Source organism: Callorhinus ursinus, unplaced genomic scaffold (genome assembly GCF_003265705.2).
Source record: "Callorhinus ursinus isolate GAN/ISIS: 27379988/994484 unplaced genomic scaffold, GSC_fseal_2.0 scaffold12, whole genome shotgun sequence".
Lineage (NCBI taxonomy): Eukaryota > Metazoa > Chordata > Mammalia > Carnivora > Otariidae > Callorhinus > Callorhinus ursinus.
The window spans coordinates 3,529,048-3,553,193 of NW_027397074.1; the positions used below are offsets into that span (position 1 = coordinate 3,529,048).

Genomic DNA, 24,146 nt, shown 5'->3' on the forward strand with positions numbered 1-24,146 from the left:
CAGAGGGAGAGGGAGAAAGAATATTAAGCAGACTCCATGCTGAGCACAGAGCCCAATGCAGGGCTTGATCTTACAACCCTGAGATCATGATCTAAGCTGAAACCAAGAGTCTGACACTTAATTGAGGCACCCAGGTGCCCCTAGAAAGCTGTTTCTTAATGATAAAGTATATTTTATCTCCATACACAATGTCTCTATCTACCTGAAAGTTATAAATACACATTTTTGAACAACTGATTGTGAATTATGCTGGAACAGAATTCATGTTTAACTCTGAGAAAAATCATATTCAGTTTATTTTTACATTGGATTTTATGTTGGATTTTTAAATCAGTTACCATAAAATGGAAAACAGAATTCTTATACTCAGAGTTCATATATTTGAGAAACAAGTATTCTATCATGGCTCTATCCATGTCCAAATGCCTGAAAGAAATGGGGCCCATGATGCGAGAGTTCAGCATAGTTTACTATGGCCAGACCATTTAATTTGTTTAGATATATGCTGGCATGTTAGTCAATATTCTAAATCCCTACTACTAGAGCCCTGGGCAGATCTTTAGGAGCCATTTTTAACCTGGCTCCATAAGCCCTAGTTTATGTAAGAGTCTTATATACAGTAGGCATTTTATTTATAACACATCTATTCCTATTGTTGATTTTCCCTAGATAATCTAGACTACATTCCCTTTTTTTTTTATTTAGTGTGAACATTGGACTGAAAATTCTCTTTCATTTCTACTGTTTAGACAATAGCCAAATGAGGGGTCTGTAAGGATTCTTGCTTGCAAATCAGAGCCACTAAAAGAAAGAAGGAATGACCCCTTGTGGTGGTTTAAAAAATATGTCCACATATTCTCTGTCACTCTTCCTTCAAGAAGTGGTTTCATGCCCCTCCTTTGAGCATGGGCTAGACTTGCGTCTCATGAATAGAATGTGGTGAAAATGATGGATTGTGACTTCTGAGGGTAGGTCACAAAAGGCAGTGAAGTTTCTTCCTTGCTCTCTGGGGGAGGCCAGACACCCAAGCAGCCCTATGGAAAGATCCAGGTTGAGGAAGTGAGACCTCCTTGCAAGAGCCAGTGAGAATCTGAGGGCTCCTGCTAACAGCCATGTGAGTGAGCCATCTTGGTAACAGATCTTTCAGCCTTCCTCAAGCCTCCAGATGACTGCAGCCCCAGGTGACAACTTCACTCTCCAGCCAAACAGCTCCCGAAGTCCTGGACCACAAAAATCGTGAGATAATAAATGTTTATTGTTTTAAGTTGCTAAATTTGGAGAAATTTGTTTTGTAGCTATAGATTAGTAAGACATGTCTTGATGTGCATATACATAAGAACAGCTAATATTTATTGAACAATCAGATCCTTCTCTAAGCATCTTAGATGAAACAACTCATTGAATCACCACAAGATTATAAGGTAGTTAATATTACTATCCTCATTTTGCAGAGCAGGGGAAACTGAGGCACAGAGAAACTGAGTAACAGGCCCAAGTTACCCAGCCCGAGGTGTACCTAGTAAATGGTAAGACTAGGATTTAAATTCTGCCAGTCTGGGTCTACTGCACTGTGCACTAACTTCTGGGTGAAATTGCTGCTTTAATGGTACTAATGCCACTGAGAAATATGCTGTAATAATAAGAGACAAGCTTAAGCTTCATAATAGAAGGTATAAATTAGATCTAAAGAAACTTTCCTAGAAATGTCAAAGCATTGGAGAACCTTTAGAAAGAGGCTGGGTTCTCATCCACTAAAGGCCCAAAGGTGGGTTGTATGACCTCTCAAGTCTGTTTCCAATTCTATGACATACTAAATATACCTTCTGAGATACAGCATGATTTAATAGCTCTACTTAGGAATATTAGTGTGTAATTGGGTTTACAGCATTCTGTAATTTTTACTTGTATTTAGTAAAAATTAATATGCTATGTTCACCTTGAATTCTGTTGTGCTAGGTTGGGGAAAAATGCATCTATACTGCCCTTTTCACTTCTTTTGGACTGCTACAGAGAACAAAATATATGCAGTTCTAATACTTCTGCTCTTTTTTTTTTTAAGATTTTATTTATTTATTTGAGAGAGAATGAGAGATAGAGAGCACGAGAGGGAAGAGGGTCAGAGGGAGAAGCAGATTCCCTGCTGAGCAGGGAGCCCGATGCGGGACTCGATCCCGGGACTCCAGGATCATGACCTGAGCCGAAGGCAGTCACTTAACCAACTGAGCCACCCAGGCGCCCTACTTCTGCTCTTAATGATAATATTCTCAGAGTTAGATTTATTAGCAATAAATAATGGTAGAATAAAATAATTAAATTTATACTCAGGGTCATGAGTTTGAGCCCCACGTTGGGCATAGAGCTTTAAAAAAAAAAAACTTAAAAAATACTTATACTCTCGTTTCTTTTTTTAAATTTCCTTTAAAATGTCATTTGAGGGTGCCTGGGTGGCTCAGTTGGTTAAGCGACTGCCTTCGGCTCAGGTCATGATCCTGGAGTCCCGGGATCGAGTCCCGCATCAGGCTCCCTGCTGAGCAGGGAGTCTGCTTCTCCCTCTGACCCTACCCCCTCTCATGTACTCTCTCTATCTCATTCTGTCTCTCAAATAAATAAATAAATAAAATATTTTAAAAAAATGTCATTTGAGATTATGCATCTCAAAGAAATTTTTCATTTTTATTTTAAAAAAATATTTTTTTCAGTAGGCTCCACACCCAGTATGGGGCTTGAACTCACAACTGACCCTGAGATTGAGTCGTGTGCTCTACCCACTGAACCAGCCACATACCCTGAAATTTTTAATTTTAAATTTTTTTTAAGATTTTATTTATTTATTTGACAGAGAGAGAGCACAAGCAGGGGGAGCAGCAGAGGGAGAGGGAGAAACAGACTCCCTGCTGAGCAAGGAGCCCGATGCGGGGCTCGATCCCAGGACTCTGGGATCATGACCTGAGCCGAAGGCAGACGCTTAACAACTGAGCCACCCGGGCGCCCCTAATTTTTAAATTTGCAGAGACTAGCTTTATAATTTATCATTCTTTCTGTAAGCACCTAATATAGTATGTGCAAATTTATTTATTGATAATTAAGTTGGTATATTTTAAATAAATTCAAAGCAATTCACAAATATTCTAGGTGGCAAATGTAGTTCTCTCCTAATTTATGGAAGTGAAAAGATTGACAAGATCACCTTAAGGTCTTTAATTGTTATCGTCTCAGTGAGACCTTTTTTTTTTTTTTTAAATTTTATTTATTTATTTGAGAACGGGCAAGCACAAGCAGGGGGAGGGATAGAGAGAGAGGGGGTGGGACAAGCAGACTCCCTGCTCAGCGGGGAGCCCAACTCCGGGCTTGATTCCAGGACCCCGAGATCGTGACTTGAGCCAAAGGCAGACGCTTAACTGACTGAGCCACCGAGGTGCCCCTCAGTGAGACCTTTCTTTAACACCTCCCCAGGGGCGCCTGGGTGGCTCAGTCAGTTAAGCGTCTGCCTTCGGCTCAGGTCACGATCCCGGGGTCCTGGGATCGAGTCCCCACATTGGGCTCCTTGCTCAGCAGGGACTCTGCTTCTCCCTCTCCTGCTCCCCATGCTTGTGCTCTCTCTCATTCTCTCTGTTGAATAAATAAGTAAATAAATAATAAAATCTTAAAAAGAAAACCCCAAAAAACTCTTGAAAAAAAATCACCTCCCCAAAAGTTTGGTATTTTTTTTTGTTTTTCATTGTTTTTTCTTTTTATAGATGCTACTGCCATCTAGTAATTATAGTAATAATTCACCTATTTATTTTGTTTATTTTCTGCTTCTGGCAGTAGAATGTAAGCTCCACAAGGGAGGGAGATTTTTGTGTGCTTTGTTCAGTGCTGTAGACTCAATACATAGAATAATGCTACATTAATAGGTATTTGATAATTATTTGTTGAACAAATGAATGCAAAAGATCTAGCAGACAGATTGAGTCTGTGTCTCCCATCTAATGTTGTTGATAATTACTATGTATTGAATAGTTACTTATTTTATTTGATTGTCATATTGATCTAGGAGGATTGGTATTGATATTATCATTTTCCAGATGTTGTAATTAAGTAACTTGTCCACAGTTATGTAGAAATTAGTAGCAGAAATTGGTTACAATATTAAGTGAAAGAAGCCAGTCACAAAAGGCCACATATTGTATGATTTCATTTATATGATCTGTCCGGAACGGGCAAGTCTATAGAGTCAGAAAGGAGATTAGTGGCTGCCCAGGGCTTGGGCAGGGAAGGTTGGGGGAAATGGGGAGTGACTACTAATGAGTATGGAGTTTCTTTTAGGGGTGACAAAAACATTTTAAAATTAGATTGTGGTGGTGGTTGCACAACCATGTGAACGTACTAAAAACCATTGAATTTTGCACTTTAAGTGGGTGAATTGTACGGTATGTGAATTAAATCTCAATAAAGCTGTTAAAAATAATAAAAGAAATTGTTTTCAAACTCACATTTCTTTGGCTTCAAAGCTTCTAATCACCTTCCAGAAGGAGCTAAGACTGGACACATTGCTGGTTTTGAGACCAGGTCAGGGAAAGTACAAAGTTTCCTGTAACATCTTGTGCCAGGAAGTAAAAAGATGCTCAAAAACTATTGAGGCATGTCCAAAGGACACTACCAATTGGAAGGGTCTTTCGTGGTCAAATATGGAACAATTCAAGATCAAAAATCAAAGTGACAGTAATTGCTGTCAATACTGATACCAAAAACAAAGGCAAAAAACAAGCTGAAAACAACCAAGGAGTGTGAGAAATGAAACATCTTCCTTATATAAGAATGTCACCTAATTAATACAGATGGAACAGATGGAATGATAGAATTATAGTGTCATTATTCTACAACCACTATAGTAATAATTGATTCAGACAAGCATCATCAATAGATGCTAACCCACAGAATGAAAGATTCTTGGGGAAGGATATTCACAGAGTTTCAAAGTATTACCCCACAAGATTTTTTGTTTTTTTAAAATTGAGGTGAAATTCACATAACATGAAGTGAACAATTTTAGAGTGCACAATTCAGTGGCATTTATACATTCACAACTTTGTGCCAGTACCACCTCTTTCTGGCTCCAAAACATTTTCACCACTACAAAATAAAACTTTGTACCCATTAAGCTGTTGCTCATCATTTCCCCTCACCCCCAGCCACTGGCCACCACCATTCTGCTTTCTGGATTTGCTTATTCTAGATGTTTCATGTAAATGGAATCATACAATACAAAATAGACCTTTTGTATCTGGCTTCTTTCACGTGGCATAATGTCTTGAGGTTCATCCATATTGTAGTATGTATCATTCTTTTTCATTCTTTTCATGGGCTGAAAAATATTTCATTGTATGTGTATATCATAATTTGTTTATCCATTCATGTGTTGATGGATATTTGGGTTGTTTCTAACCTTTTGGCTACTGTGATTAGTACTGCTATGCACATTTGTGTACAAGGAGTTGAGTACCTGTTTGCAATTATTTTGGATATATACCTAGGGGTGGAATTGCTGATAATTCTATGTTTAGCTTTTTGAGGAAGTGTGGGACTGTTTTCCACAGTTATTGCACCATTTTACATTCCCACAGCAATGTACAAGGATCCCAATATCTCTATATCCTTGCCAACACTTATTTTCCATTTATGTATTTATTTTTAAAGATTTATTTATTTGAGAGAGAGAGTCAGGGGAGGGGCAGAGAATCTCAAGGAAGCTCCCCACTCAGCGCAGAGCCCATGGGGCTCAATGTGGGGCTTGATGTGGGGCTTTACCTCAGGACTCATGAGTTCATGACCTAAGTTGAAACCAAGAGTCTGAAGCTTAACCAACTGAGCCACCCAGGAGCCCCTTATTTTCCATTTTAAAAAAAGGAATATAGTCATCCTAATAGGTGTGAAGGGGTATCTCAGTGTGAGTGTGTGTGTGTGTGTGTGTGTGTGTGTGTGTGTGTGTGTGTGCGTGCTTAAGATTTTATTTGAGAGAGCAAGAGAGCCCAGAGGGAGAGTGTGAGAGAGAAGCAGTCTGCCTGCTGAGCAGAGAGCCTGATGCGGGGCTCAACCCAGGACCCTGAGATCATGACATGAGCAAAGACAGACGCTTAACTGACTGAGCCACCCAGATGCCCCTCATTGTGGTTTTGCTTTGCATTTCTCTAATGGTGTTGAGCATCTTTTCCATGTACTTGTTGGCCATTTGTGTATCTCTGGAGAAACGTACATTCAAGTCCTTTATCCATTTTTTACATAGACTACTTTTTTTTTTTTAAATATGGTTTCTTTTTTTTTTTTTAAAGATTTGATTTATTTATTTATTTATTTGAGAGAGAGAATGAGAGAGAGAGAGAGAGAGCATGAGGGGGGGGAGGTCAGAGGGAGAAGCAGACTCCCCGCTGAGCAGGGAGCCCGATGTGGGACTCGATCCCGGGACTCCGGGATCATGACCTGAGCCGAAGGCAGTCGCTGAACCAACTGAGCCACCCAGGCGCCCCATAGACTACTTTTTTAAATAGAAAAGAAAAAAAAAGCTAGCTTTACCATAGAAAAATGATTAAATGTAACATGAATAATGGAACAAACTGACATCATTTCCCTTCTGTTGCAACATACTGAGATGGACACAATGTCATCCATACATTGTACCTGACAAAATTATTTAACTTGAATCTAACAGGGAACAGACAAATACAACCTGAGGAACATCCTGCAGAACAGTAGAATTTGGTTCTTCAAAAGAAGTCAGTGTTATAAAAGAAAAACAACAATCAGAGATTATTCGAGACTAAAGAAGTGTAAAAAGACATGGCAATTAAATGTAATGCATGATTCTTGATTATATCCTGGATTGGAGAAAAGTCAGCTAAAAGGGATATTTTGAAAATTTGAATATGGCCTCTATATATTACAGATAATATATTAATATTAAATTTTCTTGGAATGATAATGGAATTCTGATTATGTAGAATGTCTTTGTTCTTAGATACTTATCGAAATGTTTTTTTAAAAGATTTTATTTATTTATTTGAGAGAGAAAATGAGAGATAGAGAGAGCAGAGGGTCAGAGGGAGTAGCAGACTCCCTGCCGAGCAGGGAGCCCAATGTGGGACTCGATCCCGGGACTCCAGGATCATGACCTGAGCTGAAGGCAGTCGCTTAACCAACTGAGCCACCCAGGTGCCCTACTTATCAAAATGTTAAGGGTAAAGGGTAACAAGGCAAAAACTTCAGTGATTCAGCAAAAACAAAGAAAGTTCCATATGCACACATACACACAAGGAAAGCAAATGTGATGAAATGTTAACAATTGGTGAATATGGGTTAATATGGGTGTTACTTATATTTTTTCTCACAACTTTTCTGTAGGGTTATTTTTGAAAGTAAAAAGTTGAGAAAGTACTTAAGTATAGAGAACAACCTGATGGTTCCCAGAGGGGAAGTGGATGGGGGTGGCTGAAGTAGGTGATGGGGATTAAGGAATGCACTCCAAGGAGGTGATTAAAATAAAAACTTAAAAAAAAAAAAGGTTGAGAAAGTAAAAGGTTCATCAAGTCTAAGCAGCCTTTGGGTTTAGCATCTTCAGAATAAGACTAGTTACTTTGATGAGTTAACAATTGTACAACCAAAGAGAGTAAATTGTCGGGGTGGCTATCTTTCCAAAACATTATAATTATTTAAACACCCGAAGGAATACTGCCGTTATCATTTTGTCCCACTATCAGCTTGATTCCCATCTTTATTAGGTAGCATGGTAGGTGGAAAGGGTTTGGAGACAGCTAGGCCTACATTTGGATTATCGCTGGGCAAACTGTTCAACTTCTTTAGGACTCAGTTTCCTCATTGTAAGACGTAGACAATAACTACTTGGTGGGATTGTTGTGTTAACTGTTAAGCACTTGGCGTTTACTAGTAGAGCTGGGCTTTAATTCAGCCAAAAACCTCATCGTATTTTCCATGCCATTTGCACTGAACTCAAACAATCCTGCGGGGTAGGTAAAGGGGAGAGATGAGAGGACTTCTCCAAGGTCACACAGCTAGCGAAGGACCCAGGTTTCCCCGCTCTTGGTCCTGTGCCCTTCCCACACCCGCCGGAGAGGAGGAAGCGGCGCTCATGGGGATGCAAGGATGTAGAGGAGCAAAGGGGGGGAAGAGGCCGCGCGAAGAGAGGTGGTGTGAGACCCGCGGAGGCGCCGGCCAAGGAAGGGCGCACGGAGAGACGGGTGGCGCGATCGGTCGGGGTGCGTAGGGGAGAGGCTGTGGCTCGGGAGGGTCGCGCGGGCCGGGTGCCCGAGAGAGGCGGGAGGCCGGCCGCTGGGGCGCAAGAGGCGGAGGCCCCGGCCTCAGGCGGGGGCGAGGGACGCCGTGGGCGGGAGTGGCGGTGGTCACGGGGAGTCACTTCTGCACAGGTGGGGCAGGTGCGTGGGTGTGGGGCGCGCGGAAAGGCTCGGCGCGGGGGTCCGGACCCCACCAGGCGGGTGGGGGCGGGGCGGGGGCGGGGCCGGCCGGGGGCGGGTCTCGCTGGGCCCCCCGCGGGAGCGGCGGCTGCAGCGGCGGCGCAGGCGCGGTTCCCGCCTCCTCCCGGCTGGCGGAGCGAGTGGAGGTTGCAGCCCGGCTCGGCTCGCCTCGGCTCCCGCGTCGCCGCTGCCGCCGCCGCGAAGCCCCCCGCCCCCCTTCTGCCGCGTCGGGATGAGCTCCCGGAAAGGTGAGTGGCCCGCGGCGTCTCTTCCTCCCCGCCACGCGGCCCCGCAGGCCGGCCGGCCCGACCGTTAATGTGTATCTTCTCTTTCCCTAGTGCTGGCCATTCAGGCCCGAAAGCGGAGGCCGAAAAGAGAGAAACACCCGAAAAAGTGAGTCCACGCCGCGCTAGCCTCGGGGTCCGTGCCCCCGCCCGGTCGAGGGCAGCCCGCGACCACGCAGGGGAAAGTTGCCCGGATCCCCAGGGCCGGCGGGCTGATCCCCCGGGACACCGGCGCTTGCCTCCTGCGCGCCCCGGCGGGCGGCCCTGGGGGAGGGGCGGGCGGGGGAGGGGCGCGTGCGAGCCCGCGGCTGGCCCGCAGAGCATCCCCGGACCCCCCGGGCCCGGGGCGGCCGCGGCCGTAGGCGGGGGGAGGGGGGCGGCGGCCGGGCGCGGAGGCGCCGGGCGTGCGCACCCTCCCTGCGCGCAGCGCTGGCCCGGGGGTCGCGGGCCCTTCCCGGGAGGGGCGCTGGCGTCCGCCGCCCCGGCCCCGCCGCGTCGCGTGCGGCCGTGAGGCTGCTGCGTGGCTCGCACCTGGGCACGGGGGCCCCAGAGGAAGAGGAGCCGAGTGTGCCAGAAAGTGAGTGTGTGTGTGTGTGTGTGTGTGTGTGTGTGTGTTTGTGTGGCCTTCTCTTCCTCCCCGGCCCCCGCCTCTCGGCGTTTTCTGCTGAAAACCCGAGCCGGTTGTCAAGTGGTTTGCCTCGGGCGTGTTCCTGGCGCGAGTTCAGCGCCGAGACCTGTGCGTTTCGGGGCTCGGGTTTTTATTCGAAACTTTCTGCTCGGGCCGAGCGTCACTTTGCTGCGCGGCGGCTGCGCCCGGGTCGCGGGCTGCGCGGGACCGGTGGGCGTGTGCGCGGGCGGTCCCCGGCGCGGCTCGGCGGCTCTCATTGTGACGGGGAGTTGATGAATAGGGTGGTGATATTTAAAACGTGCCAGCCGCCGGCCACCTCCAGCCTGGCCGCGGACCGGAGTGGGAGCGGCCGGCGCCCGAGAAGCCTTTCCTGGAGAGCTGCTGAGAGACCGCAGAGCGCCGCGTGTCGCTCCTTCTCTCTTAATTTTAAAAAAGCTAACTAGCGTTCAACGTCTTTACTCCTAGATTTGTGGCTTCACTCTTCCTTTTGAGCAAGAGATACTCGGTGGTGTTTTTGGTCTTACAGGGAATGGCAGTGCGTGATCTTGAAAATCACGAAGCATTTCTTGTTTTGTTTCTTATGGGGGACTACCCTGCCCCGTTCCTAGGCTTTTCCCCTTCCTGTCCGCCTGGGTCTCTGCCTGCCTGGTGAATTTCATGCTCTCTATGAAAACTGCCTGAGGCATTACTAACGTGGTGATGTATCACGACAGGATTTTTGTTCACTCAAGATGGACTGTAACTTGGAAGTATTTTCAGGGTCTCTCAAAATGGGGTTCTCGATAAAATAACGCCTTTCTTAAAAAATTATTATGACGGAAAATACTAAGGACTTGAACTGGCACGTAAAAATCTGATTTGGGATTCTTAAGACATTAAAACGGAATGGACATGGTACTTTGAGATGCTTTAGAAAATTAATGCTGGCTTTCAAGTCAGGGCCTTAAATTTGGGATTTCCTTTGAACGTTGGGAGATTAAGCCCATCAGTAAGGAGAACTATAACGTTTAGGATCCTGAGTATTGGGTTTTAAAAACAACTTTAAATTTAAAGCATTTATTTTCACAAAGTGCATTATGTTTAGAAATGTAAAAATGAATTGAAAAAAGCATGTCCCAGTTTTGGGAATGGCTGTGTGTGTGTGTGTGTGTGTACACTTATGTATGTATAATATGTATGTGTGTAATGTGTAGACATACATGTAGAAAAGCACTTTGAGTTAACTAAGTCAACATGTGTTTCATATTTTCATATTTCAGGGTATGACTTTCCTAATGGCCAAGAGCCTTTTTTGGTGTACTGCAGTTTGGATTTATGTGGTATGTTTATAAAGAATTAGTGTATATCCACAATACCAGTTTTTACTCTCAAAGATTAACCTGTCAGATTCTTCCATTGTCTATTGTATTTATGTGATAAGATTGGAAAGAAAAGCCCCCAGGCAATGGCTAAGTAAATTGGTTGGTCTGCAAGGTAATTAACAAGAGGAGACCAGTCCAATTACATAACTGATAAATGCAATGCCATTTTTTGCTTAATTCTTTGAATTAAGACATTATTTTATTTTTATTTTTTAAATTTTTTTTAAAGATTCTATTTATTTATTCATGAGAGAGAGAGAGGCAGAGGCAGAGGGAGAAGCAGGCTCCCCGCGGAGCAGGGAGCTCTATGCGGGACTTGATCCCAGCACCCTGGGATCATGACCTGAGTCGAAGGCAGACGCTTAACCGACAGAGCCACCCAGGAGTCCCAAGACATTATTTTAAAGGAATGCTCCATATGATTTATTTATTCATGTATTCAACAAGTATTTGCATGCCTTTCCTTGGAGATGGTGATAGAGCTTTAAACAAGACAAAGCTCCTCGTGAACGTTACATTCTGTGGGTATTGGGGGAGAACCTCAAAGAAGAAGACAAATCAGGATGGCCATTTCAGATAGTGCTGTGAGGTAGGGACATTAAGATGGGGTGTCTTAAGTAATAGTGATAGATGACATTTAGCTTTACTGCCTCTTACCCCTTGTGACAACACTGAGGTAGGCACTGTTGTTAATCACCATTTTACAGAAGGGCAAGCAACATGTCTGGCTGCAAAGTTGACTGTAGGCAGCCTGGGACTAGAGTCCACACTCAGCTCTCTGAGGAGGTGACATTTGAACAGAAACTAGAATGAGGGGAGGAGGAGATGGGAGTGTGGCAGAGGACTCGGGGAGGAATGGGCTAAGAATGTTGGAGGACCCCAAAGGTTAGGATGACGGGAGTGCTTCGGGAGATGACGATGACGGGAGGATGAGAGTGGGTAGGGCCCTGCCCGGTAGGCCATCGGGAGGCTTACCGATGGGAGTGACAGGATCAGTTCCTGTTTTAAAAAGAGCACTGGCTGTTTGTGGAGAATAATGGATTGTCAAGGGTAGGCGAGAAGTAGAGGCTGGGAGCTGGCCTTCTGTCTGTGAGGGAAACCATGGTGACTTGCTTGGTTCAGGGTGCAAGCAGCGGTGCTAGAGAGAAGTGGTGGAAGGGCCTTCAGGAGACGGCTGGTCTGAGGAGAAGTCCTTGTTTTACAGGCAGCCCTGACAGAGGTGATAGTCACACAGTTAGCTGCGTTTGCACCAGAATTCAGGTCTCCTGATGCCCAGTGTTTTTCCTTTTTGATTAATTCTCCAGAGGAAGAAAAGGAGTAATAGATCTAATTTTAAACCGTATAAATATAATGACTGGCAAACCTAATTATGTGACAACATGGGCCTGGCTTGATGTAATAGGATCTACTTTTGTCATTATCTACTTGTATACGCAAGCTGGCTCTTCATTCATTTTCATTCAGTGAGCTTTTATGAATTGAGCCAGTTCCTGTAGGCTACTTTTTTAGTACGCTGGAATTTGTAGTTGTCAGGAATAGCATTAAGATTTCTCTATTTAGCTGAGTCAAAATTTTAATCTCGTCAGACTGTTCCAGTGAGTTTAGTTTGCTAATTATTAATTGACCTGCTTTGTGTGTAACAGGCAGCAGGGAAGGACTACAGTGTCAATTTGATCATGAATTTCAAAAATTAGCTAAATCATATGGCTTGGGATAGTGTTGCTTTGGGGCATGAGTGAATGAATGTATGAATAGTATTTTTTAAGGATCTTTATTTTTTTTTAATGCATGTAACTTTTCCATTAGGACATAATATCTTTTAAAGTGTATAATTTGCTGCTTTTTAGTATATTTACAACACTGTGGAACCATCACAGTGATTAATTCCAGAACATTTGCATCCTCCCCCCCCCCAAATAAACCCCGTACTTTTTAGCACTCATGCCTCATTCTCCCCTGCTCCTAATTTATTTTCTGTCTCTACGAACTTACCTGTTCTGGGTATTTCATATAAGTCGTATCATACAATATATTAGTCTCGGGTCTGATTTCTTTCACTTAGCATAGTGCTTTCAACGTTCATCCATGTTGAGGTATGTATTAGTACTTCATATTTTTGTAGTGCCAGAAATGTTGCATTGTATTGATATGCCATGTTTTATTTATCCATTCATCCATTGATGGACATTCAGGTTCTTTGCACTTTTTGACTATAAATTATTATAGTCAAATTTTTAAAAAAATATTTAGAGAGAGAGAGCTTGCGAGCAGGGATAGGGGCAGAGGGAGAGGGAGATAATCTTGAGCAGACTTCTGTGCTGAGCATGAAGCCCCCTTGTGGGGCTTGATCTGACTCTGAGATCACACCTGTGCCAAAACCAAGAGTTGGACCCCCATCTAACTGTGTGCCCCAAGTGCCCCCAACTCCTCTTTTTTTTTTAATTAAAACTTTTCATTTTGAAATCATATGACTCATAAGAAGTTGCAAAAATGGTACAGAGTTCCCTGTGTACCCTTTATCCAGCTTCCCCCCAGTGGTGATATCTCACATAACCCTAGAACATTTTCAAAACCAGGGAGTCGACATTGCCACCATGATGCTATTAACTGGTGTAGATCACTCTGTAGATTAGTCATCACCAGGATTAGGATGCAGAACTGCTTCATCACCACAGAGAAACTTCTCTTGTTACCCTTTAAGAGTCAGACCCTGCCCTCAGCCCTAACTCTTGGCAGGCACTGATCTGTTCTCCATCACTGATTTCGCCACTTTGAGACTGTTACATAAGCGGAGTTATACAGTATGTAACTGTTTGAGATTCTCTTTTTTCACTCAGCACAGTGCCCTTGAGACTCATCCATGTTGTTGGGTGTATTAGTAGATCATTCCTTTTTACTGCTTAATAGTGTTTCATGGTGTGAATGTACCACGGTTTATCCATTGACCTGTTGAAGGACATTTGGATAGTTTCCAGTTTTTTTTTTTTTTTTAGATTTTATTTATTTGACAGAGACACAGCAAGAGCGGGAACACAAGCAGGGGGAGTGGGAAAGGGAGAAGCAGGCTTCCCGCAGAGCAGGGAGCCCGATGCGGGGCTCGATTCCAGGACCCTGGGATCATGACCTGAGCTGAAGGCAGACGCTTAATCACTGAGCCGCCCAGGCACCCCTAGTATTCTTACAGATAAAGCTGCTGACCATTTGTTTACAGATTTTTATGTGAACGTGTTTCCATTCTGTAGGATAAATACCCAAGAGAATGATTGCTGGAGGACTTAGGTTTGTACTTTGACTTTGTAGCAAGTTAGCAACTTGGTCTCTTGATGTGTTTTTTTCCCCGCTCTCTGTCTCTCCGTCTGTACGGTGTCTGTGATCTGTGTGTATGCTTTTGGTGATGGGATTCTGTGCTGGATCCTTTGGGCTTTTGACTTTTCTGTTGATGGGTGGATCCTGTAGTTTATTGCTTGTCTGTGTTCTGTAGTCTGGGTTCTGACTGGTATAGAAAATGATAGGCACGGGATTGGTGGCGTTGGGTCGGTAAATCACAGGTGAGACAATTTAGGAATGCTGTCATGCAAGTTGATCTCTTTATTGGGTAAGCCTCAACCCTTTCCTGTAGTATAAACTCCAGCTCACAAACCCATGACCTTGGAATACCTCCCATGGAAGGTAATCACTTATTTTTGACTTCTTGTTAACACATTGTTTACTCAGCAAATATTTTTGCTTACTACAGTACAGTTCAGTAAACACGTATGAAGCAGATTCCCGGTGCTAGGCAGTGTGTTGTATGCTAGGAATATTAAGATAAAGCCCAGTTCTGACTGGCAAGTAGGAGAGCTGTCTGTGTCTCATGGTCAGTAGACCATTGTGGGACACTGTGATAAGCACTGTGATTTAGGTGCAGTGGTGCTTTGATTGGTAAGGGAAGGCTTGAGGGAAAGAACTTGTTTAATTTTAGCACTACTCTTATTCTACTGAAATAGCTTTTTTTTTTTTTATGACTATAAGTAATATGGTCTTGGTGGAAAATTCAGACAGTACAGAACAATTTAAAGAAATAAACCAGTTGTAGGTCCACCAATTATTTTGGTGTATTATCCTTTTACTTGTGCATATTTTTTCTCCAGCTTTATTGAGATAGGATTGCCATATAATGTGTAAATTTAAGGTGTACAACATGCTGATTTAATGCCTGTGAAGTTGTGAAATGACTGGCACAGTAAGGTTAGTTAACATCTCTGTCCTCTTGCATAATGACCATTTGTGTGTGTGTGTGGTGGTAAGTTAAGCTCTACTCTCTTAACTTCAGGTATATAATACAGTAGTGTTAATTATAGTCTACTTGTGCATTTTTGTGTTAGTTTTTTTAAAAATTGAATTATAGGGTATGTATGTGTATAGTAACGTGCAGTAATTCTAAGTGTATAGTTTGATGATTTTTACATGTATTCATACCCTTATAACCACCACCCCAATCAAGATACAGACCGTTCCAGTACCTCCCTCATAAAGTTGGTTCCTCAAGCCTCTCCCCAGTCTATGCCCTGCCACCCAGAGGTAGCCATTTTGCTCATATCTGTCATTACTGATTACCTACCTGTTCTTGAACTTCATATAGAATATACTCTTGTGTTTGTGTTCTTCATATTGAATGTACTTTTTGTGTCTCACAGATCCGTGAGATTTGTCCATGTTGTTGCAGGTACCAGTAGTTCACTGTTAACTGCTCTGTACTATTCCATTGAGTGAATATACCACAATTTAATTGTCTATTCTGTTGATGAGGATTTTTTTTTCAGTTTTTGGTCATTGTGAATAAAAAGTATTCTGAATAATTTTGTATTATGAATAAACATTCTTTTTTATTTCTATTTTTTATTTTTAAAGGTTTTATTTATTTATTAGAGAGAGGGAACACAAGCAGGGGGAGTGGGAGAGGGAGAGGCAGGATCCCCGCTGAGCAGGGAGCCCAATGCGGGGCTCGATCCCAGGACCTAGAGATCATGACCTGAGCCAAAGGCAGATGCTTAATGACTGAGCCACCCAGGTGCCCCTAAACATTCTTTTTTAAAGAAGTGCTCACTACCATACAGTTTATAACTGATGGTAGTATTTTTTTAAGGATTTATTTATTTGGGGGAGAGAGAGTGAGCTGGGGGAGGGGCAGAGGCAGAGGGAGAGAGAAAATCTTCAAGCAGACTCCCTGCTGAGTGTGGAGCCTCATGAGGGGGGTGGTGGTGGAGGTTCCATCCCATGACCCTGAGATCATGACCTGAGCCAAAACCAAGAGTTGGACGGTCAGCCGCCTGAGCCAGGCAGCTATAAACATTCTTTTTTTTTTTTTTTTTTTAAAGATTTTATTTATTTGACAGAGAGAGACACAGCAAGAGAGGGAACGCAAGCAGAGGGAGTGGGAGAGGGAGAAGCAGGCCTCCCGTTGAGCAGGGATCCCGATGCGGGGCTCGATCCCAGGACCCTGGGATCGTGACCTGAGCCGAAGGCAGACGCTTAACGACTGAGCCACCCAGGCGCCCCAGCTATAAACATTCCTGTGCATGTTCTTTTGTGGACATTTGCATTCATTTCTCTTGGAGATAAGCCCTTGCAGTGGAATTGCTAGGTTACAGAATAGGTGTATACTTAGTGTTAGTAGTAAGGGCAAAGATATTTTTCCCCCAGCTTTATTATGAAATAGTTTTGATTGAACTACTTTACTCTCACACCAGCAGTGTATGATAGTTTCGGTTGCTTTACATCTTTGCCACACTTGATAGAGTCATTCTTTTTAATTGTGGCTATTCTGGGTATATATCGATACCTCGTTTTGGTTCTGTTTTGCATTTTTCTGAGTGATGATGGCGTTGAACATCTCTTCATATGTTTATTGGTCATTTGAATTTCCTATTTTGTGAAGTGCTTGTTTTGTCTTTTGCCCTTTTAAAAAAATATTGGGCTGTAAGTCTTTTTTTCTTGTAGAAAATTATGATACTTTAATTCAGATATAATTTACCATATAAAATATATAAAATATTTTTATAAAATATTTTTATAAAATAAAAAATATAAAATACCATAAAAGTCATCTGCTTAAAGTGTACAATTAAGTAGTTTTTAGTAGATTCAGAGTTATGTTAAACTGATTCTTTTTTTAAAAGATTTTATTTATTTATTTAATTGACAGAAAGAGAGAGAGTGAGAGAGGGAACACAAGCAGGGGGAGTGGGAGAGGGAGAAGCAGGCTTCCGGCTGAGCAGGGACCCCGATGCGGCGCTCGATCCTAGGACGCTGGGATCATGACCTGAGCTGAAGGCAGATGCCTAACCACTGAGCCACCCAGGTGCCCCTGGTAAACTGATTCTTAAAGAGCCAATAGCAGTTTGCCAAGTAAGTAAGAGGGGGCAGGGTGAGGGCCTTCCAGGCAGAAGCAGTATTGCAGCTGGTATAAACATGTGGAGGTGTAAATGGCGTGCTTGTATTTCTGGAATGTCAAGCAGGTAGGAAAGGCTGGGGTGCAGGGTGTGGTGACCAATGAGTGGAGCTCATCTGTCTGAGGAACTTGACAAGGGACTGGGGAGCTGTTAGGAGGCACAGGTTGAGATTTTTAGAAAGATTACTCTAGCTACTGTGTGGAGAATGCCTTAGAGGCCAGGAGATCTATTAGGAGGCTCTTGGAGGAGGCTTCAGGAGACGGATGGGTATTAAGGAAGCAGTAGAATTCATTGAAGTTAGTGTCCAATTTAATGTGGGAGGTAGGTGGGAAGGGTCTAGGATGAATCCCAAGTTTCTGAATTAGCAAAATTTGTGGATGGTGTTGTCATTCCTCAAGATAGGGAATGCAGAGCCAGTTTGGGAAAACCTAATGATGGCTCTGGTTAGGCTGTTAGAGGTGTCTAGGTGAGTCCAGTTAAAGATACTAGTCAGTGTTTGCACTTAGAGCACTGGGAAGAGCTGTGGTTAGGAGATGTGAATTGGGAGTTGTTAGGAATAGCTATTGGCATAGCTGTGGGTGGCTCCTGGTTGAAGGTGCTGAGTGTGAACAGAAGAAAGCCACAGGTGGGGTTGTGGTAAAGGAGGAGCCAGAGAGGAGAACCAGGAGAAAGGTGATTGATGGAGACCAGAGTCACGGTCTGCGAAAAAGCTCGAGGTGAGCCCCAGTCTTGGCCTTTGATTTTGGCAGTTAGGGAGTCATTAGAGACTAGTGCTTTTAGACCAGTGGATTTGCTTGAGTGAATGGGATGACAGGACGTTGGAGTCTTTTTTTTTCTTTTTAAAAGATTAGTCCTTGGAACATCTGGGTGGTACAATCAGTTCAACGGGGGACTCTTGGTTTTGGCTCAGGTCGTGATCTCAGGGTCATGAGATTGAGCCCTGCCTGAGGCTCTGAGCTCAGTGTGGAGTCTGCTTAAGACTCTCCCTCTCTTTCTGCTCCCCCCCCCACTTCAAATAAATAGATAAATCTTAAAAAAAAAAATTACTCCTTGAGTAACCTTTCTTTGTGTAAAGGAGAAAAGGTAGAGGGAGTGGTTCTTGAGAAGTGGGACATCCCCCCCGCCCCCCCACCCCCCACGTAAGCAGATGGTAAGGAGTCAGTAGAAAGGGAGAGGTTGAAAATACTGGCAGGGGGGATTTTGGAGCAGAAACCCTGAATTGACAGGAAGGGGTAGGATCAGAGACAGGTTTGCTTTGGACATGAGGACGGTGACTTTCCCTGAGATGAGGAAGGCTATAGGTTGCATGAAAAACATGTTCCCAGACCTTGCTGGAATGTTACATAATACATTGTATAGGTACTGTATTATCTTTGGAAAATTAAAAACTGGAGTGGAGTAACATCTGGCGCCTAGGGTTGTGGACCTGTGGTAAGTGCAGGGAAGGGTTGGCTGTTAGTAGGCTTCTGGTGTTAACGCTACCCTCTTTTTTCCTCAGTGACGTATCCAGCAGTCCCGACTGGGTTGCATTCCACGTACTGAGTACTTTCATTTCTCTGTCTGCTGTAGTTCCATATTGTTTTAATTGCTGTTGTTTGGAATACATTTTACAGTTTTTTGGTAGGCTGGAAGCTCTCCTCCATCTCCCATAAACACCTTGTTACTCTTGTTTTCAGAATTTTTGGGGCAATTCTTGCATATGTATTCATTAAGATCATAATTCTAAGTCCCTCCCCCAGTTTGCTTTTGCTGTTTGGTTTGAGGTAATTGAATTTGTAGATTAATTTAGGGAGACCTGACAAGTCTTGAATTAGAAACACATTTTAAAAAGTGACTTTATTTATTTATTTTTTTAAAGATTTTATTAAGAGAGAGAGAGAGAGAGCACAAGCAAGGGGAGTGGGAGAGGGAGAAGCAGGCTCCCCGCTGAGCAGGGAGCCTGATGCAGGACTTGATCCTAGGACCCTGGGATGGTGATGTGATCCGAAGGCAGACGGGTAACTGACAGAGCCATCCAGACACCCCTATTTTTGATTTTTTTTTTTAAGTAAGCTTTGTGCTCAGCTTGGCACTTAAACTCACAACCCAAGATCAAAAGTCACATTCTCTACCAACACCCCTAAAAAAGTGACTTTAAAAATATTATGTACCATATCTGGAAGCTATAGAAATATATAAAGAAGAAAACAAAAATGACTCATTGTCACCATCCAGCAAGATATGCACTGATAGGATTTTGTTAATATTTTTATATATTTCCTTCTAGGCTTTTTTTCTATTCTTGTGGTTTTTTTTTTTTAAATTTACTTAGTCATTGCATATATGATTTTGTATTCTTTCCTTAACATTTTGTCATGAACATCTTTCATGTCTTTAAAAACTTTTTACAACCAATTATTGACTGTGTAACATTATAAACTATTTAATTTGCTTAAACATTTTTCTATCCTAGACAAATGTTTCCTGTTTTTAGGCATTATAGTATTTCAGTGAATACCTTTGTCTGCATTTCACAGTTTTTAGATTATGTAGAGTCTTAGACTGGAAAAATTGAATCAAGGCAGTGAACTTTTTAAGCCAAATTTTGGAAGGCTCTTGTGAAGAAGAGTCAACAGGACTAGAGCTAGCCAGAACATGAAGAAAAGCAATAAAAAAATGACAGCATTAGTTTGAAAATGTTACACTTAAGGAAGAATAAGACAGTTGGGAGGACTTGTTTGGAGATGGGAAAAAGATTTTATTTTAGGCACATGGAATCTGAAGTAGCACATGGCCAAAAGGAGGTGCATTGTAGGGAGTTGGTGCCCAGCTGGGAGGCTGGAACTTAGAATACGCATTGGGGTTGGTTAGGACAGCAACGTCAGCTTCCTGATGGAGGAGGGCTGGGGCCTCAGACTGTGGGAATGCTTGTTGGGCAAAATGAAGGAAAGAAGCTGAAGATCAGAGTAAAGAGGACAAATAAATGGGCCAGAGAAGTCCAAGGAGAATGGGATTTGAGAAAAGTTCATTAGATTTATTCATTTAGTTCATCATTGATGGCTTTCATATTTAAAGAATTAGTGTTCTTCTGTCTATCTGTCTTGACAATTTATGAAGAATTTACCTGTCATGGTCTTGTCTCATCATCTGATAAAGGCAGATAGTGTTATTTGTGTTGATGGCTAAGGATTAAAGAGATTTTTGTCTTGCTCTCTTTGTGTTAAAGATTTCATAGGACCCCCAGATTTTTGACACCAAATCTTGTGTTCTATTTCCAAAAAAAAAAACCAAAAACCAAAAAACAAACTCAAAAAACAAAAACAGAAAAAAGTCTTTATCTGCATTTGCCAGGTTTTTGAGCTCGTAGCCTGCCTTGATTCCAGGAGCATTATCAGCCAAGGTTAAAAGTAGCACAGTCTAGACTTCTAGAGGCGTTAGAGTAACTTGCGTGGACAGGTATTAACAAGAGAATTTTTTCTTTTCTTTGTTTTGATGGGGGTGCCTTATTTTGTCTAGTATGTTTCCATGGGAACATTTCAGGTTGAGTTTGTTTTGTAAGATACCTTACGTATCTGAATATAAGACACCCTTGATTATAAGTCTCCTAATTCCCCAGTGAGAAGATTAAGATTCTCTACAACTTGAATATGTAAATCTGAGATATAGATGGAATAGTCAAATGTTTACTTATGATATTTAATTTCTAAAGTTAATTACACATAAATTCACAAGTGAATTTATACATTACTTTAGGAATATCTCTTTTCCTCTTAAGTTTCGTGAAGCAGTTAAAACTGCTTTTTGCAGTTAGAAATGCATTTTGAGGGGCGCCTGGGTGACTCAGTCGTTAAGCGTCTGCCTTCGGCTCAGGCCCTGATCCCAGGGTCCTGGGATGGAGCCCCGCATCAAGCTCCCTGCCCTGTGGGAAGCCTGCTTCTCCCTCTCCCACTCCCCCCGCTTGTGTTCCCTCTCTCGCTGTGTCTCTCTCTGTCAAATAAATAGAATCTTTAAAAAAAAAAAAACACGTGTTTTGATTCACTACGCATACAAAAATGGTAACTGTTTTTTTTTAACTATTTTTTGGAAACATGTTAAAATGTTTTTTGAAACATGTTAAAAAATGATTTTTGAATCAGTTAATGGTTTTCCAGAAGCACATGGTATATACTTTTTAAAACTTAATTTTTTCCCTAGTTTTTTTGAGAAGTAATTGAATACATCACTGTGTAAGTTTAAGGCATACAGCATGATGGTCCGATTTACGTTTACTGTAAAATGATTGCCACAATAGGTTCAGCTAATATCCATCTTCTCATACAGATACAATAAAAAGAAAAGAAAAACAGATTTCTCCTTGTGGTGAGAACTCCTCAGATCTACTTTCTTAACAACTTTCCTGTGTACTGTACGGCGGTGTTAACTGTAGTCATCATGCTGTGACTGGGAGTTTGTGCATTTGCCTACCTTCCTCTACTTCTCCCATCCCCTGCCTCTGGTAACCACAAGTCCTCTCTCCTTAAAAACTTCATTTTTTAGAACAAGTTTAAGTTTATGGAAAAGCTGTGAAGATAGTCCCAGGAGAGCCTGTGATATTTATTTCAGTCTAACCTGAGGTGCATCATTCTTGAATCCATACAGGATACTGACACTGGATATTTGATCCAGGCTACAGCTACCTGTTTGCGAAACAATGAGACATTTGTTTTGTTTTGTTTTTCCTCATTTGTTTTATGGACTTACGTTTGTTATTACAATTTAATGATTTACTTGCTTTTAAAAACAATTTTTAAAAACAGGCTTGAGTACAGCGTTAATGAGGTCATAGCTTAAGGAATAGTTCCAAAAACGTGTTGAATTTACTTGCCTCCTTTGAAATTGATTTTATGGGGTTGATGTCTCTAAGCCTTCCAAATTAGTATTGATTACAGTGATTTCAGCCAGTTCCCCCAGATGGTTCTCAGTCAGAGAAGAGTGGCTTACACTCCTTCCCTATTCTGTCTGACCAGCTCCTCTGGGAGTGATCTTCTGTTCCCTGCCATCGAGCCATCAAGCCTAGCATTCCCATAATCCTGATTGTTCCTTTCCTCTTGAAGATTTTTTCCTTTATTATGTTAAAGATAGGATAATTCAAAGAGCAGTCTATCATAAGAAACGCTTTGTAAGGACTGGAGTATAAGGAAACTATCTCTTTTTTGAGGGATAATTTTTGGGAAAAGACCATATTTTATATATTTGGGCATATATGATACTTTATGCTGAGTTCTGAGCCTTACTAGATAAATCCTGCAAAACGTATTATGTAATGTTTTGCCCCCGATATTTGAATTCAGTTCTGCATTGAATATCTTTGTGGTCACACTGCTTTGCTAATAATCAAATTAATGATTGATTTATCAATTCCAGGGTACATTTATTTCAGCTATCTCTTGGACAAATAATTAATATAAATATTTTTAGACATTGTAATTCTAAAGTCAGGGTCTTAAAATGTGGGACCGGCTCAGGGCGCCTGGGTGGCTCAGTTGGTTAAGCGACTGCCTTCGGCTCAGGTCATGATGCTGGAGTCCCAGGATCGAGTCCCGCATCGGGCTCCCTGCTCAGCGGGGAGTCTGCTTCTCCCTCTGACCCTCCCCCCTCTCATGCTCTCTCTCTCTCTCTCATTCTCTCTCTCAAATAAATAAATAAATAAAATCTTAAAAAAAATCTTTAAAAAAAAATAAAAAGATAGGCACGAGATAGAACACCCTGATGAGGCTGTTGAATGTTTTAGGCTTTGATACGTTGTAACCCATGACTGTTACTTTAGTGGAGCATAGAGTGTGGGTGCCGGCATACCCCGTAGGACTGGACACGTAGATGTGCCTCTGGAAGGGCTGTGTGACTGTGCAGGTTAACTAGGTAGGGTGCTGGAAGGAGTAAAGAGAGACTTCAACCCAGGGGTACCTCATAACCCGAAGCAGAAGTTTGAGATGGAGAAGAGGGAAGGTGGACTGTGCACCTGGAAGGACTCCGTGCCTGGGCGCTGGCTTCAGTGCCCCCGTAGCGCAGGTGCCAGCTCACATGGGGAGTCTTATCCTCCTGCTTATTTTTATTTCTAGAGTATCTCACTGAAAGATACTTTTTTGAGGAGGAGGTACAATGTGTTTTATCCCCAAATAGGTTGTAACCGAATGTTACTTTCGGCATTCTTGTGGAATTGACTCTTTGACCAATGAAACGCGTTGGAGGAGGGCTGTGGGTCTGAGAATGCGGTGCGTGGCGCCCAGACGGGTGTTGGTCACCCTTACGTTGCAGTAGCAGAATGATAAATACAATTTTACAGAGAACTCTTCTATGTAAAGTGGAAAAAGTTCTGGGAGAGTTGGCAGGTGAGGCGTCCTCGCTGCCCAGCCTTCCCCTCATCCCCTGTGGGGCTCCCCACAGCAGCTTGGTGGACGCAGCTTCACATTTCTCAGGCCTTCATTCCCTTTTTTTTTTTTTTTTTTAAGATTTTATTTATGTATTTGACAGAGAGAGACACAGCGAGAGAGGGAACACAAGCAGGGGGAGTGGGAGAGGGAGAAGCAGGCTTCCCGCCGAGCAGGGAGCCCGATGTGGGGCTCGATCCCAGGACCTGGGATCATGACCTGAGCCGAAGGCAGACGCTTAACGACTGAGCCACCCAGGTGCCCCGGGCCTTCATTCTTCTTCCTTTCTCCCTCATGAAGGAGCGAAGTTACTTGATTTAAGTTACTTAACTCTGTTTGGTGCCTGAGCTGGTTAGAGTGGTTCAGCGGTCTTCACAACCACCAATTGATCTGCAGAAAGACAAGCAATTCTGGGTCTGATACAGAAGGTAAAGTTTTTAACCCCCCAATGTGGGGTTTGAGCCCACAACCCTAAGAACAGGAGTTGCACACTATACCGACTGAGCCAGCCAGGCACCACGAGAACCTTATTTTTTAATTCTTCCCTTTACTGTCTGAAAAAAAATTTTTGTATTCTCTGTCCCTGAATGG

The 24,146-nt window shown here is 42.8% G+C and overlaps 1 protein-coding gene across 17 annotated transcripts in view; it reads left to right on the plus strand.

Annotated features, from left to right (window-relative positions):
* Window positions 1-996: 996 nt before the first annotated feature.
* The window catches only part of SRPK2 (SRSF protein kinase 2), a 246,250-nt gene continuing 223,100 nt past the window's right edge, over window positions 997-24,146 (plus strand). For 7 of the 17 annotated variants that reach the window (XM_073898675.1, XM_073898676.1, XM_073898677.1 and 4 more), the window contains exons 1-2: window positions 8,108-8,249; window positions 8,804-8,858. In XM_073898675.1, the coding sequence (XP_073754776.1) occupies window positions 8,123-8,249; window positions 8,804-8,858 (182 nt within the window). In that variant the 5' untranslated portion in view covers window positions 8,108-8,122. Of the gene's footprint in view, window positions 1,237-1,508; window positions 1,527-7,979; window positions 8,001-8,107; window positions 8,250-8,542; window positions 8,714-8,803; window positions 8,859-24,146 lie in introns of those variants that run through there. The other 10 variants (XM_025872743.2, XM_025872749.2, XM_073898688.1 and 7 more) reach the window with 6 other exon arrangements.